Source organism: Hydra vulgaris, chromosome 11 (assembly GCF_038396675.1).
Source record: "Hydra vulgaris chromosome 11, alternate assembly HydraT2T_AEP".
In the NCBI taxonomy this organism is placed as follows: domain Eukaryota; kingdom Metazoa; phylum Cnidaria; class Hydrozoa; order Anthoathecata; family Hydridae; genus Hydra; species Hydra vulgaris.
In genome coordinates, this window is record NC_088930.1 from 33,732,501 (window position 1) to 33,750,606 (window position 18,106).

Genomic DNA, 18,106 nt, shown 5'->3' on the forward strand with positions numbered 1-18,106 from the left:
GTATATATATATATATATATATATATATATATATATATATATATATATATATATATATATATATATATATATATAAATATGCAACTATAAATGCTCAATGTGCATGTATATTTGTGTCTGGAGGTGTGTATGTATGTATGTATGTATGTTTGTATGTATGTATATATATATATATATATATATATATATATATATATATATAAATATGCAACTATAAATACTAAATGTGCATTTATAATTGTGTATGTATGTATGTATGTATGTATGTATGTATGTATGTATGTATGTATGTATGTATGTATGTATGTACGGATATATCTATATATAAATATGCAACTATAAATGCTAAATGTGCATTTATAATTGTGTATGTATGTATGTTTGTATATATATATATATATATATATATATATATATATATATATATATATATATATATATATATATATAAATATGCAACTATAAATGCTAAATGTGCATTTATAATTGTGTATGTATATATATATATATATATATATATATATATATATATATATATATATATATATATATATATATATATATATATATATATATATATATATATACAAAGGGCGAATTAAGTGATCGTGAATTGAAAATTCCATAAAAGTTTATGGTCTTAAAATTTTGTTTTTCTTGAAAACCATTTTTACACGTTTTTTTCGGATTATTCATAAAAGTTTTACAAATTCAAAGACCAGAATTTTTTAACGGAATTTTCAATTCACGATCAATTAATTCGCCCCTTGATATATAACATTAAAACCAACAATCTGAAAAAATACTAATTTAAATAGCTGTGAGGGCTTCAATATTATCAACTGATTTAGGGAGAACATGCAAGGGAGTTGCAGCTACATTGACTGAGGGTTTGGGTTGGAACAGAAATAAGTTTTTATCATTCTTAATTGCCTGAAGAAAAAAATATAGAAAAGTCTGCGTTGATGACTATTAAACTTTTTATTATTAATCACATAGTTTGACTATAATATATGATTATGATATATATAATATATGATTATGATATATATATATCATAATCACATAGTTTGACTATAATCTTACTAAAATTGTACTTCATCAAACTTACACTTTCATCTTACTTCTTACCACTATTTTATAGCTAACTGGGATTTCTTGTGTGATATTCTTTGTGATAGTTCTTGGACTATGATTCAAATTCATTATCTTTAAATTACTATATCTAGTATTTTATTTTCAAAGTTAGATTTTCAGGATTTTTGAAAATCACTAACAGTGTAATTTACTTTTGGTCAACCTCTACAATGGATCAACCTGTTTGTCGGCTATATCAGGTAGGATGTGATTAATGGAATCAAGAGATAAGATTGACGAAAAGTTCTTAGCAAACAATTCAGCTTTGTTTTTAGGTGAGGTAACAAAATCTGAACCATACAAGAGAGGTAGAATAACAGATTTGCCCTTATTATAGATACTGTTAAAGATTCTCCAGAAGTCTTTAGAGCCTAATTTTTTAGATGAAATACAAGATTTTGTAACCTGAGAAGAGCGAGCTTTGGCGTTAGACCTTTTTACAATGGTTTTTAGCAATGCAGTCTTCTCCATTTACCCAGCGCATTTGCGCTCAAATTTGCGCTAGTCCACACGCCTGCAAAAACTTTGGCAAGTGCATAAAAAAGCGCTTGCCAAAAAAATAAAAGCATATTATTTTAAATTGCAACAAAAAAATTTTTTGTTCATTTGTTCAACTTTTAAGAAAAATGCTTTTTTTTACCAGTTTTTTTTAAATTATTTTTTGTAATTATTTATTCAAAGCATTCTCCTCACTATTTTTATTTTAATTAAAGTAGCAGAAAAAAATAAATTTTTTAAATCGCACAGGCTAACTTAAAAAAGATCATCCCGCTAGCGCTATTTCGTGCACTGGCATTAAATTCCAGAAGGAGAAGACTGGCAATAGTAAACAGACATCTGTAAAATGGAAATTGGATAACATTCTAGTCATAGTTTCACAAATGTGCATTTTAATAAAGTTTAACATGCTGGTCTTCTCCAAAAACACTTTTATACGGAAATAATTTTAAAATTATTGAATCATTCCTTTCAAACCAAAGTATTTAAGTCACCTTAAATAAATAACGCTTGACTTTGCTTCCAGTAACTTCTAGGTATCCCAGAAGTTACTGGAATCTTAGAAGTTATCTTAAGTGCTGATGACCGACTATATACTCTAGTCTTATCAATAAGTCATTCTTTTTAGATCACTTAAAACAATTTTAAATATCATCTCTCTCGTTATCTCTTAATAATTATGATTTAATTATTGAAATGTTGTTAATACTCCTACATAATTAAATAATAACACCCTTTTTTTTTTATGCCTTAAATTAACTTTCATGAGCAAACTCTTATGGAAACCATACACTCTATTAATTGCAGTGTCTGCATCGGCTTAGGCTGTCTTTTGTGCTTGCTTTTTTTCATACTACCATTCTCTAAAAACTTTTATTAACCTAGATTTCTTTCTGAGAACATCAGTGTTTTAAAATTCTTTTTTATTTATTTATATATAGTAATTACATTTAGTAAACAATACATTACATATAGTAAATAATAGTAATTAAATAAACTAATGTTACTTTTAAAATATTAAGTCCATTTTAGACTGACAGTAATTTTTCACCAACTCATTGTTGCTCATGTAAAACTAACTCTTCACTCAAAAAACAATGTTTTTGAAGTGAAGATTATTAGAAAATAAATTAATAACTGAATGATAATTATAAAATGGTTATTTTATAAACTATTTAAGAGTGAAGATTCATACCATAAACAGGAAAAATTACAAAACAAGCGTTTAGAAATATATTAACTTATGCTTTTTTTATTAAACATTTCATAGTATTGTTTTATTCTCTTTTTTAAATTTGTTTGTTATGCCAAATTTGTGGTACAACTATATAATATTATTTGTATCTCTTTTTGTCAGTGTATACAATCTACTAAAATGTATACACAGAGAAAAAGAGATAAAGTTACTTTTCTTTGCTTTTATTAGCTTTTATTTGAGTTTTCTTCATCATGAAACTTGTTCTTACAAATATTAGAAGTAAAAAATATTTACTAAAAAACCATAAGTATACAGAAATAATTAACATAAATTATAATATTCAGTGCTTGAAGAAGAGAGAAATCGATTAGATCTTTATTACCTTCTTCGTCCCCAATCTAAAATTGCTCTGACAGGATAGTAGCATAAAAATACTATAAATGATCCCACTATTCTTTTGCAACTTCAAGCACTGATAATAATTATGACAAAATATAGCAATAATTACAAATAGATAAATAAAAATAGTTAAACATTACTTAATTTCTAATACTTTTAATGATTATAAAATATAAGATCTAATCTAATGAACAACTATGTACAACTTTACTTATCTAAATAAACAAGCTCAGATTTTTGCGGATTATATTTGTCTGCCATTATTTACAAAACTATCGTCAAATGTCGGTATCAAAACACTTACGAACGAAAATGTCTGGGTAATAAACCGAATTCCGGTTATGTTTCATAATATTTTGTATTGTACGGTTTAGATTATTTATTAAAAATTTTATGCAAATACATTATTTTAAAGTAATCTTTATGTTTTTAAATACAATTTTGTGCATATATATATATATATATATATATATATATATATATATATATATATATATATATATATATATATATATATATATATATATATTTATATATATATATATATATATATATATATATATATATATATATATATATATATATATATGTATATATATATATATATATATATATATATATATATATATATATATATATATATATATATATATATATATATATATAAATTATATTTTATTATATTATATTAAAGTGTGGTTCTAAAGTATGCTTACTTATTTAAAATTTTATCACATCTTTGGTTTAAAGTGCTATTATAAAAATTCACTAAAAAAAAAAAACAGTTGCAACCATTTGTAAAATAATAGTTTAAAAATTTTGTTTAAATAAACTGCATCGATTGAACGGATATATAGTATTAAAAAGAATTCATACATTCAATAATTTTTTAAAGTTGTTGTAAACAAAGACAAACGTGGATAATGCTTACAAAAATTAGTGTGTAAATTATAAAAACAAAATAAAAATAGTGTCTAGTTTTTACAATAACATATTTAAAATTATGTATACAGCGAACAGATTTTTAAAATATAATACAATAAAGGTGTAGGAAAATTGTTCTCACATTTATATTTTATTTATATAATATGTTCATATAACAATATAATTTATTTATACTTTGTTAGATATTCATTGGAATTAATGCTTAAAGACGTCTCGGCACTAAAATGTTTAAATTTCTTGTTAATTTTTGACATTTTCGAAAAAGACAAACTTTCGACACAGTTGACTGCCCTATACTATCATATTAACTCGTGTATGTATTTACACATAAAATAAACCACGTTTATAATTATATGTTTGATTTTTTTATTAAACGAATTATGTCCCTTTGTGACAAAAGAAAAATTTGAACTCTAAACCTTCGGATTTGGCGCAATGACTACGTCAGCTAATACTACTAAAACGTTAAATGGTTTTAGTATTTATCTCATAAACTCTTTTCTGTAATAAGAAAGCATTTGGTAGTTAAGTGCGAAAACACATTGGTGTTTCAGCTCTTGCAATTTACTAAATTATTAGTCGTTAAGTGCTAAAAAAATATGTGCACTATGACGCAAATAATTAGGTGTTGAAAATAAGGATGACGTAATTTTGATTCTTTGTTTATTTTTAAAATAAATCAAAACTACTAAGATTTAAGATCACCTTTTAAAGTTTTATGAAACTTTCATATTTTTAAGTGTTATAAAGATTTAGATATTAAACTAGCTTTTTAAAAAATAGCATTTACGAACAAAATAGTATAACTTTTTCCAAAACTATGTAACGTGTCCGTTAATAGTAATTTTATTTTATTTGTTACAACTATGACTCCATATTTCAGGCAGTAGATTTAATAAAGTGCACCCTAAGTAGTGGCCGAGAAGGTTACTACAGTCGTTGAGGCAACTTGATTGTGGTTACAACCTTCTCCATTGTGGTTACAACCCTTGATTGTGGTTACAACCCTTTACCTCCGAAACAAAAACCTTGATGAAAAAGACTGCTGAGTGGAGAAACAAGTTGAACGCGGTACTACGAGGGGTGTGGTGGGAATTGAACTCGGAACTTCTCTCTTATGAAGCGAGCGCTCTACCACTACGTTACTAACACATTTAACATATATCACACACATTTTATTACTTAAAATAATTTATCAGTGGCGGATCAAATGAGTTGGTAAATAAATCTAACAACTATTGAAAGATTAGTTATGTACAAAAAAAGATTGCCTAAACGTAATAAGATTAAACATGTGACAATACCATTTATTTTACCATTGCGTTGATAAGGTAACTGTAATGAACTGATAACTAAAATGAGCTTTGAACTTTTCAAGTCTATCAATTTCTCCTTTCCACCGAAGATTCCATACAACTACTCTAATGAACTAATTACTTGTATAATAAGTTAGTAATACTTTTACTATAGAATTTAAAATGTATGTTTAATTCTTCCCATTTATTTATTTGCTTTATCAGTTGCGTATTTCATATAACGAGATCATTCAAAATAAAAATGCCAAGATCTTATTTGACTACTTTTGCTTCCTCTAGCATAACTTCGTCAATTTTGCATTTATATTTAGAACTATCATTTCCGAAATTACTTTACATCTTTCCGTGTTGAGTTTTCCAGTCAACTGTCCGTTCTTTTAAAATATTAGAAAGTTTTGTTAACTAATATTATATGATTCTGATTTAATGACTGTTAAAAGTTTAGTATCTTCAGCGAATAGTATGCCTTCATTTTTGATTCTAATTGATAAACCATTTAGAAATACCACAAAGAATACTGGATCTAAAACTGAGCCTTGAGGTGCTCCACTATCTAATTTCTCCCGTTCTGACACAAATTCTCCTACTATTACTCTTTAAAATCTTTTGCTAAGAAAACTTTTACAACACAATAATAGTTTGTTTCTAATCTCAAACCAATTGAGCTTTTCTAATAACCTTAACAAGAAAACAGTGTCAAATGCTTTTGCAAAATCTGGTAATAACTTATCTACATAGTATCTATCACCAAGTGGCTTTGTGATAAAATTAATCGTTTCTTTTTATTATTATGTATCATACCATTATTAAGATTATTTATTATAAAATGAAAAAATACGGCTGGGCAAAGAAGAGACAAATTTAGTCTTATTCCCAAGCCATTTTAAGCGCATTTTTTAAAGTTTTAAGGGTAATTTTTTTTATTAAAGAAGCTGTTGTTGTTTTATTATTAAGTTGTGCATTACGTTTCATTATCTCATCTGGCATAATACGTTCCGTTAATTTACATACAACTGAAGTTAGTGAAATTGGGTGATAATTAGATGGTTCAGATTTGCTTTCTTTCTTAATTAGGGGTATGAGTTCTGCTTTGTTTCAAAGATCTGGAACAACACTTGATTTGTAAGACTTGTTAAATAATATCGATAAAAGCTTGCAGAGTGATTTAAAATACAGTTTGGAATCTTTAGGGTGAACGTTGTCCACTTCAACAGTTTTTCTTTCATCAAGTTTGTCGGTATGGATTTTAATATCTGCTTTTGCAAAGCTTGGATAAGGTCATTTAAAACTAAACTTACCAATAACTTTTAAGACGTTTGTCGAATTAGTAAAAATTAAAACAAAATACTTGTTTAATGTACTCGTCATTATAGCTCCCTCAACAGTTAAGTTTTCTTAGTTAAGCTTAAGCTAAGTTAAGCTAAGTATTCAATTATTGATTTTGTATTGATTTCCAAAAAGCTAAAAACTTGCATAATTTCATTATACTCTTTTATATTAAGTATAGTGAAATGCGTATTGCTTAAAAGCAATTAAATTTTTTTTTCTAACTAAAAAAAAACAAACGTCAAATGGACGAAAAAAAAAGTCAATCTTTATATTGTCCAAACAGTTCATCAGTTAAAAATACTATAAAAAAACAAAAGATTTTGACAGACGGTTCTAGAGAAACAATTTCAAGCTAAATAAGTAAAACATCTTTGGTAATAAGTGTAATGGTGCGCATCAAATTTTTTCATAAATAGTTTTGTTTTTGATGGAAACTGGCGACATTCGAGTGGCGTTGCCATAACACAGCATAAACATAAGTGATCATAAGTTAAACTAGTTTATTAATTTTCAATGAAAAAATACAAAATAATAAAATCTATTAAAAAAATAATTCAATAAACAATAACTTTCTTTTCAGCAACATACAATGCATAAATTTTATTGAAAACTTTCAATCTTTTGTAATTTAAGTTTTAGAAAACTTTTTTTAATGTTTCTTGATGTAACTTTGTTGAGTTATTTTATACTTTGGACTGTACTCTTTAATCCATTGTTGTTCTATATTTATAATTTAATTAAAAAATCTGTTATTTTATATACTTTGATATTTGTTTAAATATCGCATTAACCTTATGAAAGATATTTTGATCAGTTCCTTGTAACTTTTAGTATTAAAAAGCATTGCAAATTTTCATAAACGCACCATGAAATCATGCACCATGCACCAAGATTGGTTTAAAATTGTAATACTAGTTATATTTGTTAATAGAAATGTTTATTACATTTTATATTACATAAACATTTGTTTTTATGATGCATAATTGCATATTTCCATTTTTCATTTTTGTTACTTATTTCAGAAATTTTTTAAAAATAGTAAAAATACGGTATTGAGAGAAATCGTAATATTAAGTAATAATATTAATTTAGTATTATTAGCTGATATTACGATTTCTCTCAACACTGTATTTTTATTATTTTTAAGAAATTTTATGAAATAAGAAATTAAAATGGAAATGGCAATATATGATTACACGTTTATTATACGAAAATATATAAAGGTAGTTATAAAAATGCAAGATCAAAATGTCCTTCGTCCCAATAACTAAAAGCTAATGTAGTGTTATTACGTTTTTTATTCAAATTGCTTTGACATTGTTACTAACTCTATATAAAGTCAAATTTTTGATACGAGAATTATTAGCGCACTTTTAGATATATTGTCTCTCAAAAATCTACATAATATAATGCTCAGTGGAGGTTCTAAGAATTAATAAGGGGAGGGGGTGAATCCTTAAATGCTCCTGACTGCATTTTATATAATGATAACAATAACAATAAATTTGTTGACTAAAATGTGTCAAATGCCGACTATATTTCGGTAAAATCCGACTATAAGTTGAATATCGCTTTCTTTAAGGGATTGTCACTCACCCCATACCCACCTTAAAATCGCCTCTGAAAGTGCTGTGATAATGATCAAATAATGTAATGATGATCAATTAAAAAGAATAATTATTAGGGTTAGCAACACAAGAAACTCATACCTACCCCAGCCGGCAAAACCTTAGCATGTATTTGTTATCCTTAAAACATTTATTTCTTTTGAGTCTAAATGGTATGCATTTAGATGTAAAAAGGTTTGACATTGGTATTGGGAGGAAGGTTGCCAATTATTACCAACCATAGTTAAACAGACTTCAATCTGCCCAACCTAAAGTATCTCAATCATATTCAATAGTGGAATGACAAAATATATTAAAAAAAGCTAAATAACATTTCAAAATTTATTATGTTTTACTTCTCATTAATATTTTATTTCTCATTTATTCACTGCTACATAAACTACGCTACGCTACTGCTACATAAACTACGCTAATACTGAGGAAGTACTGAAAAAAGTAAATAACATCGTCTTTAGCGCTGTCAGAAACGAGCAGTTCGCATAATTAACTTTGCTGATCGTTTTTCTCATTGTAAACCTTATTTTGTTTAAATAAGATTTTTAAATATATACCCACCCCCCGTCTTTCAAGATCTTTTCAGTTTAAAAGCCAGCAACAAATACACTTTTGAAAAAAAAAACTCAACGAACCTTTTTGTCAAACAAGTTTTAATCAACTTTGTCTTGCCTATCGTGCACCGCACCTATGGAATAAAATTGTTTTGCCAAATTTTGAATTTGATTGACTCATTTTTTTTGTCTTTTTAAAAACAAAATAAAAAGTTTAGTTCTTTCCCTCGATAACATTTTACATTATTACTAATTATTTTATCTACTATTAAACTTTATTTTTTTTTTTTTTTTTTTTTTTTTTAAAGTTTTGTAGTTATGTTGTTTACAACCATTTATATTATTTTTATATTTATATATGTTGTTTATATTATTTACAGTTTGCTTATGTCAAAGATTCTACTTTATTGTAACGTATACTTTTTAAGGTATTTGTAAATTTGCTTGTTTATTTATTTATTTATTTTAAGGTTCCGATGATAAGATCTTAGTGAGCTTCTTTCAAAAACCTAGTTTACACCGTTATCGCATTTTGTGTGTGTGTATATATATATATATATATATATATATATATATATATATATATATATATATATATATATATATATATATATATATATATATATATATATATGTATGTATGTATAGGACTTTTAATAGTTTATTTTATTGTATTACGACCAACATTGTAAACTAAAACAAAAAAAAAGCAAAAAACAAAAATTTTAAGATTTTTTCTAAAAAATTATAGATTTTAAATGTATTGGAGGGCTCTGTGGACGCCTATCTGACGCCCCGATAGGTCTTTTATATATACTTATTCTTCCAATTAAGACCTATCTTTTGGTACCAAGTTGTATGAATTTCGATAAGAATCGACAAACTTATAACTCTCTAACTTTTTGTAGAATTTTTAGATTTTAATAATTTTTTTACCTTTAAAATACTGTAAATCTAATTTTTTCAAAGAAATATAACAATCTGATATTCAATCAATTTAAAAGTTTCATGTCAAATAATGATATACCATGAATTTTTTTTTTTGAAACTCTCAACTATTATGCTTTTAAAGTATTTACGAACTTTAGCAATCATGAGTGAATATGATTTAACTATATATTAATATTTTGTATTTGGGTTTTTATATTTTGGATTTTTTGTAAAAAGTTAAATTTTAATTTAAATGCATTTATGCCACAGGGGTGGCCGCAATAAGACCCGTGGGCCACATTTGGCATTCAGCGACCATTTTTCTGGCCCTTGAAGTATGTAAAACTATATAACCAATAATAAATATATAAACGATAGAGATTATTTTGCAAAAAATGTAAAATTTAGAAATTTTTCATAAAATATTTACAGGTCTCTGTAATATTTGTAAATATTTATATCGTCTCTGTTTTAGTCATTAGAAAATCTTTTAATTTAATCAGTTTTAATTTTGAAAACATGTTTTGTCATAATATCTAATTATTTTTATTATAAAATTATTTGTGAATTTTAAACAACCAAAAGTTGACAAATTTATTTCATGTATTTAACAGCGAATGAAAAACAAAACACTTTTTTGGTAAACTTAGTTCGATGCTAATATCTTTAATATGTAATAAATCTGCTTCGGTATGTAATGAATATAGTTTAAGAAAGAAGTTTGAGAAACTATTTCGGTAACCAATAAAAATGTTTGAAAAAGTTCACTTAACTTACAACCGGCTAATTCCACTTACAAAAGATAGTGGTAGCTCAATTATTGGAAAAAAGAATGGTTTTGTTTCCAGACTGGAAAACGAAATTGCAGAAAAAAACTTGTCATTAATTAAGCAGAATTATATTATTCGTTAGCAAAATTTAATATCTAAGACTATGAAGACTACGGATTATTAGCAAAATTTAACAGCAAAGACTATGAAGACTACGGATTATTAGCAAAATTTAACAGCAAAGACTTCGGGTATGGAAAATGTCTTTAGTAGTTAAATCAATAAACGTTTAACAAGTTGAAACAATTTGAGGTATTTCTCGATAAAAATGACTTAAAGAATAATGTGGTCTGCTTTATCATACTCAGGTGATACGTTAAAAAGAAAGTTAATAAAAACTAGAGCTAATGTACTAAAAGAATTTCAGACAAAAAATAATAAATTTCTTCGAAACTATGAACAAATCTACGGGAGCTAGAAGAACAGGAGTTTATCCAAAAGTTTGCAGTTCTGGGAGACCTGACCCAACATTACAATATACTTAGCAAAGAACTCCAAGGAAAATATTAATTAACTGGATGTATAACCTTATTCTAGTTTTTCGGTTAAAATTAACTTTGTGGGAGCAGTAGTTTAGGATCGGAATTTTAGTCTTTTTTTAACCTTGGGTGAGATGAATACTGGAAACACAGCAGAATTTGTTACGTGTATAGATGAATTGAAAGGTTTTAAAAAAAGTTTGCATTTATAAGGAAATTTTATGATAAAATCAAATTTTTCACAGTGTCATTCTCTGTTGAAATTGAAAATATACAAGAAGAAGTCCAAATAGAGTTAATTGATATTTAATGCAGTGATGTTTTGAGAGACGAATATAATCAACAAAATTTGGTGGCATTGACCAAAATAAGTACAGCAACTTTGTTGACTTTGCGAAAACGATGAGTATCTTGTTTTGGTAGTATATTCTTGTGTAAAGACGTGTTTTATCGGTATAGATTATAGGGATATATTGACAGATACTAACTTGCAGAATTAAAAAAAATCTTGATGACAAAGTGGTTTCCTAACTACTTTGTCATCAAGATTTGAAAAAAACTTATTCTAACGGATCTTTTTTTTTTACATGAAAAACCTTCATATAAGGAAATTTTCATCTGGTGTGCCTCATAATGGTTCTAAAATAAGTCGTAACCTAGAAAAATATTTAAATCTGAACATTTCTAACGAAACCAAAAGACTACTGATAGACTTTCCAGATCACAAAAAAAAAGAACCATTTCCCAAAGATCCTAGTCAACAAAAATGAGGTTTCAGAAAAACTTACAATTATTAAACGCAGGGGTGGCAGAGCCGTTTTTTGTTGTTAGAAAAAGCTAACTTCGAGACATAGAGCAAACTCCAAACATTTATATGTTTATACTTATGCCAATTAAGGATGCTTTCAAAAAGTTGCAATGATTGGAGTCTGGGAACAAAAAAGTCCAAAAATTTCAATTTATCTTGTGGCAACAGTGTCATGAAACAAGTTTTAGAAATGCCAACTATGACAAAAATTCTAAGTTATATAATCCGACTATACAGAATGAACTAATACGTTGTTTGGAAAAAAGTTGTTAAATGAATCGATTGCAAATATTAATTCGTCGCCATTCTGTGCCCTAATTTTAGACACAGCGCAAAATATTACCAAGATAGACCAGTTATGTGTTATAATACAGCATGTACACATTGTTAGAAATGTAAATTAAGAACCAACTCATTATAAAGTTAAGGAAACATTTTTAAGATTTTATGAATTGACGGATCATTCAGCAGAGGGAATGACTAATCAAGAATTCACGTTATTGGAAGAAGCACATATTTCAATTGAAAATTGTTATGGGAAGGATTACGAAGGCGCTAACGTTATGAGTGGAGTTTACCGTAATTTACAAACCAGGATTAAACAAATTCAACTAAATACTGAGTATGTACACTTAAACAGTCATAATTTAAACTTGGTAATTAATGACTGCGTAAATGGTTCGCTTTATATCTTACCATTTATGTTGCTCTTTATAAAATATTTACTTGCTTTTTTAGAAATAGCATAAATAAATGGAACCTCCTCTCTATATTTACTGTGAAGTCTGGATGGTCTGGTAGACCATGAAAGTATAAAACAGATGGAAGTTTAACCGCATTGAAATGCTTCGGGACTATGTTTGCAACCTTTTGTTTCGTAAACAAAAAGAAAACAACATTAATACTGTCCTTAAACGCCTAATCTTGACGCAAATACGTTCATAATAATTTAAAAATATCGAACAGTGAAAATATTAAATATAATTTTTTCACTGTTCGCCAATAATAATCAAGTATACTTGAATATTATATAAGTATAATTGAATAATTAAAAAGACAGCTAAAACATTTTTTATAAAATCAAAAATTTTTTTTTCTAATTTACTAAAATTTAAAGTCTCCTTAGTTGTGTATCATAATACACCTCTTCACAGTTTCGATTTCGCGCGTATATATTTACGACACCGATTTTCACTAGTACCTTCTGCGCAGAATCGCATGAAAGAGTCCCATTTTTATCAATAAACTATTCTAGAAAGTCAATTATTTTAGTAAGTTTTTACCATTTTTGATTGTTTTAAACATGAAACCTCAAAGTTTAAAAAGAAAAAAATCAATGGGATGTGCTGTATTTGGTTGCAACAATAGCCAATATAATCTTGAAGTTTGGCGTAATGAATTTTGTGAAATACACAAGGTTTTAAGAAGCTCTTTGACTTGCACATGTTTGGAACCTTACAAGTATGTATACTACATATATTGTTATTTATTACAAATTTAAACAAAATATCAGTCTGGCTAATGTATAAAGCGATTCATATGTTACATATTATGTAGACATATTAATAATATATTATTTATAAATACAATGTTATGGAATAAAAAAACAATGTTGTTGAATATTATAATAATATATTAATAATATATTATTAATAATAATAATATGTTATAATATATTATTAATATATTATTATAATATTCAATAACATTGTCATGGAATAGGGGTATATAATACTTAACTACATAATTATGTAGCCAAGTTATATTGCAAGGTATATTGAACTATAACACCTACATAATTATGTAGGCAGATGTTATATATAAATAGGCAGATATCATATCTAAATATCATGCATGCTTAGTAAGTAGTTGTATAGTTAAATAATTATTTATGTAGGCATATATTATATACCCTTATTCCGTAATATGCCTACATTATAATATATATGTTATATATATTATATAGACCTATTGTAGATATATACTATATAGACATATTGTAGATGTGTAATGTATCTAAAATATGTCTATATAGTATATATCTACAATAGGACTATATAATATCTTTCTATATACCCTTAACACCTATTATATACCCCTATTCCTTAACATATACATTAAAATTATCATTTTAAATCTGGTTAATCTGGTACCCAGGGTAAAAAAAACAACCTATATAGAAATAAGCTTTCATGGAAGTTACTGTATACATGTATAGTACATAGTACGTTTTTATGTAGGCAGATATTATATACCTTATTCCATAATATGCCAACATATGTATATTCAATAATCTATAATGTATCTAAAATACACATAATAGTCTATGTAAGATCTTTCACCAACGAATTTATGAAAGGTATTGTATTTCTAATTATCTGTCTTTGTTTTTCTTGTATTTTGATTGTTGATACAGATGGTTGGTGAGACAAACTATGATTAACTCATAATAAAAGGGATTTAAATCAGGGAATTCACTTCAAGATCCTGTTAGACAACTTGTCTATTGTGATATGTTTTTTACAGAGTATATAATTTATTTAAAAAAACAGTGGAATCTGTGAAGTGTTCACGAGTACGGATGACCGATTGTTTAAAACTGATATTTAAATACACTAGAATTATTTGTATTTATATAGCTATACATTTTTTAATCGAATAAGTTGTTTCTTTTTAGATTATTTGTATTTCCATCAGAAAAAAAATTGCCAGCAAAGCGTATAAAGTGGCAACAACTAATTAACCGTCAAAGCCCAACACATCAAAATAAATACTGTAAAATTGGAGCCAACCATAGAGTATGCTCTCAACATTTTGTAGATAGTGAGCCATCTATAGAAAACCCATATCCAATAATTAATCTTGGTTACGATTCATCAAAAAAAGTCAGAACTATTTTACCTGCACCATCTCGACGATCGAAAATAAATAAAAAATTAGAGTTAAATTGTGAACAATTACCATCTTGTACTTTACAATCAACTCCTGCAACATCACTTTTACCATTGAATTTTTCTAAGAAAAAAATTGATATGCAATATCTCTTTACTGATGATGCTACTAAAAAGAATTCAACATTAAAATTGACTTCAGATTCTATATCTTTCTGGTCACCATCAACTTTAAAAAATACAGAAGACAAAAGTTGTGTAGAGATAAAAAAAAAAAGTTGTGTAGAGTCAGAAGAAAAAATTTGTGTAGATTTTTCTATTGTTAATGAATCATTGCAGGACATACACAAAGAATCATTGAATGACTCACATGATGAGATAAATTTGCTAAAATATCAAGATAATATTGAAAAACCTGTTTTGGATTGCAGCAATAATGATCTCCTTGTTAATGACTTATTGTTGGAAATTTTAAGATTAAAGAACAAAAATATTTGTTTAAAGAGCAAAAATAAAGCCTTACATAAAAAAGCAAATATGTTTAAGAAACTTTATTTAAAAAACTCAAAAGATATTTTTACATTGCATACACAAGTTATAAAATGTGTTTGTATGCAAAGTGTTACAAGTCGCATTTTAAAAACTGATAGTGATTGTGACTTTTTTACTGGGGTTCAAACGGTAGCTGAGTTCAAATCCCTTCATACGATAATTTCACCATTTGTTCGCAGGAGATGGCGTGGTACAAAAAACACTACTACTGTTACAAGAAAGTTTAAAAAAGTACCTAAGCAATTTGGACCTCACAGGAAACTGTTAAGTGAGGACGAATTTCTTTTGTTTTTAATGAAATTGCGTCTTGGATTGTTAAATCGAGATTTAGCAGAAAGGTTTAATGTTTCAGAAGCTTTAATTAGCTCCATAATATCTTCATGGCTTAAAGCATCTTCTGCAGTGTTATCACCAATTGTTTATATTCCTGATAAAGTTAACATCATAAATACTCGCCCAGGTCGTTTTAAAGATTACAAAAATCTTCACTCTATTATGGATGCAACAGAATTTTTTATTGAAACTCCCAAAAATCCAGATCTACAAAAGTTAACATGGAGTGAATACAAGCACCATAACACAATGAAAGTTCTTGTTTGTATAGCTCCAAATTCTGCAATAATGTTTTTATCTCATTGTTATGGTGGATCTGTATCTGACAAAGCAATTACTAATTTTAGTGCATATCTTGACAAAGTTCCACCACATTCTCAAATTATGGTTGACAAAGGTTTCCTTATTAAAAAAGAATGTGATGCTCGACACATTACTTTAACTATGCCACCTGGAAGAAAAGGTTCCGAGCAAATGACACCTTCTGAAATCGTTAATACACAAAAATTTGCAAATCTAAGGATTTTAGTGGAACAAGTTATTCGGAGGTTAAAGACTTTTAGAATCTTGGCTGTAGAATATCCTGTTAATATGATAAGATGTTTTGATGATATAGTTACAGTCTGTGCTGCATTGTCAAACTTACGGAAACCTATTTACTTGTAATGATATTATTGAGTACTTATTTGAAAGTTTGGGTTCACTTGATAAATTTAATTAAATACAAAAAAATAAAGATTGTATGTGTATTTGTATAAACATTCATACAATTTACATATATACAATACATATATATATATATATATATATATATATATATATATATATATATATATATATATATATATATATATATATATATATATATATATATATTATATTATATTATATTATATTAACACAAATAAGAACTGAAATTAATTTTGAATACAATAAAAATTAAATAACAAAGAGAAGAATGAAATCCTATACACATATGGATTTTTTTTTTGTAACCGTAAATACAACTACGAAAGTCCCGTATCCGTTGCTGAAAGAATCTGTTAATAGACAGATTATTTTATTAAGTTTGGTCGCTTTTTTTGAATATTAGGCATTCATTTGACTAGATTTAAAAACATTCTCAATACATTGTAGTATGGAACGTCTGACCAAGTGCAAATTTTATAACTACTACATAAGTTCGCAAATTTGAAAAACCAGCATGTGCGCTAAAATAATTTTGAAGATTCACTCATGAAAAATTCGTACTTATGCCAAATTTTGTAAATCCGTCGTACATATTACATATTTTTAATTATTCGCCAAGGCCGAGGAGGCCGCTCGTTTTTTTGTATTATTTTTTATTGTTGTTACAAAACTCTCTTAATAAATTTTAATAAGATCTTTCAATCAGGCCCCTTCCCCACTTTAAACGTGTAGACTTACTGTTTAAATCCGTTAGGAAAACTTATAAGTAATGGGGCGGTTTCAGTGGAACCGACCCGACTTATATAAACGGGTCAGGTATTCATAGATTTAAATCTAGAATAAACTGCTTGGAAAACTGATTATAAACTGTTAGGCAAACTTAGATTATACGAATTTTGGTTAGACAGGTAAAAGTTTTAGTTGCGCAAATAATACGTAGCTGTCATTCAGAAGAGTTTGACTAAACAAGAGATTTTTACATTTTTAATGTCTCTCATACACCGAACTATAGGTTTAAGTTGATGAACCTAGATATAAAGCTGTATTACAAGACTCATATTTGTCTATCCAAGAGTTTGTTTGAAATTTTAACATACATAGAGTAGCTTTAAACGTGCAGAAGAACTCTGTAGTTAATAATGAAAAAAGAGTTTAATTTAACATTAACTTTCACAGACAGCTCGAAATTATGAAGAAGAATTTACACTATTATATACAATATTTACGTTAATATCTTACGCTAAAATATATATTTTAATGTAATGGCCATCTAAAATAAATAAATGGGCTTAGGTTCCCTCAATAGCTGTTGTTGTTTTTTTAAGCTCAAATAGTGTTTGAGATTTCAAAAAAATAATTTTTATTTCCAAACGCTCTTTGTATTTTTATAAAACAATTACTCTTGAATAAAAAAGGTTTTATTTGAGAAAAACTTGGCGGTCTCGTCTGGTACACAGTGCCCTGTTAATTTTACCAACTTTTCTTAACTGCGTTGATAAGTGCTAATACACATGGCCACGCACATTAAGTAGCCTTTTTTGACGGAACATTTTTTTGTTAGACTTTGCCGTAAAGAAGACCCGTTCCGTTTTTTT

General features: G+C 26.7%; 1 protein-coding gene across 1 annotated transcript; it reads left to right on the top strand.

Annotated features, from left to right (window-relative positions):
- Positions 1-13,262: 13,262 nt before the first annotated feature.
- LOC124813812 (uncharacterized) lies at positions 13,263-16,545 on the top strand. Its single transcript, XM_065810850.1, has 2 exons — positions 13,263-13,506; positions 14,723-16,545. Exons 1-2 carry the CDS (start codon positions 13,349-13,351, stop codon positions 16,485-16,487), a joined length of 1,923 nt encoding a protein of 640 aa, XP_065666922.1. The 5' UTR covers positions 13,263-13,348; the 3' UTR covers positions 16,488-16,545.
- Positions 16,546-18,106: the final 1,561 nt, after the last annotated feature.

Excerpts from the sequence above, each read along its gene's own strand:
- LOC124813812 (XM_065810850.1), top strand. The coding sequence starts at position 13,349 with ATGAAACCTCAAAGTTTAAAAAGAAAAAAATCAATGGGATGTGCTGTA. Across the intron at positions 13,507-14,722 it reads ACATGTTTGGAACCTTACAA|ATTATTTGTATTTCCATCAG; the intron begins GTATGTATACTA and ends GTTTCTTTTTAG.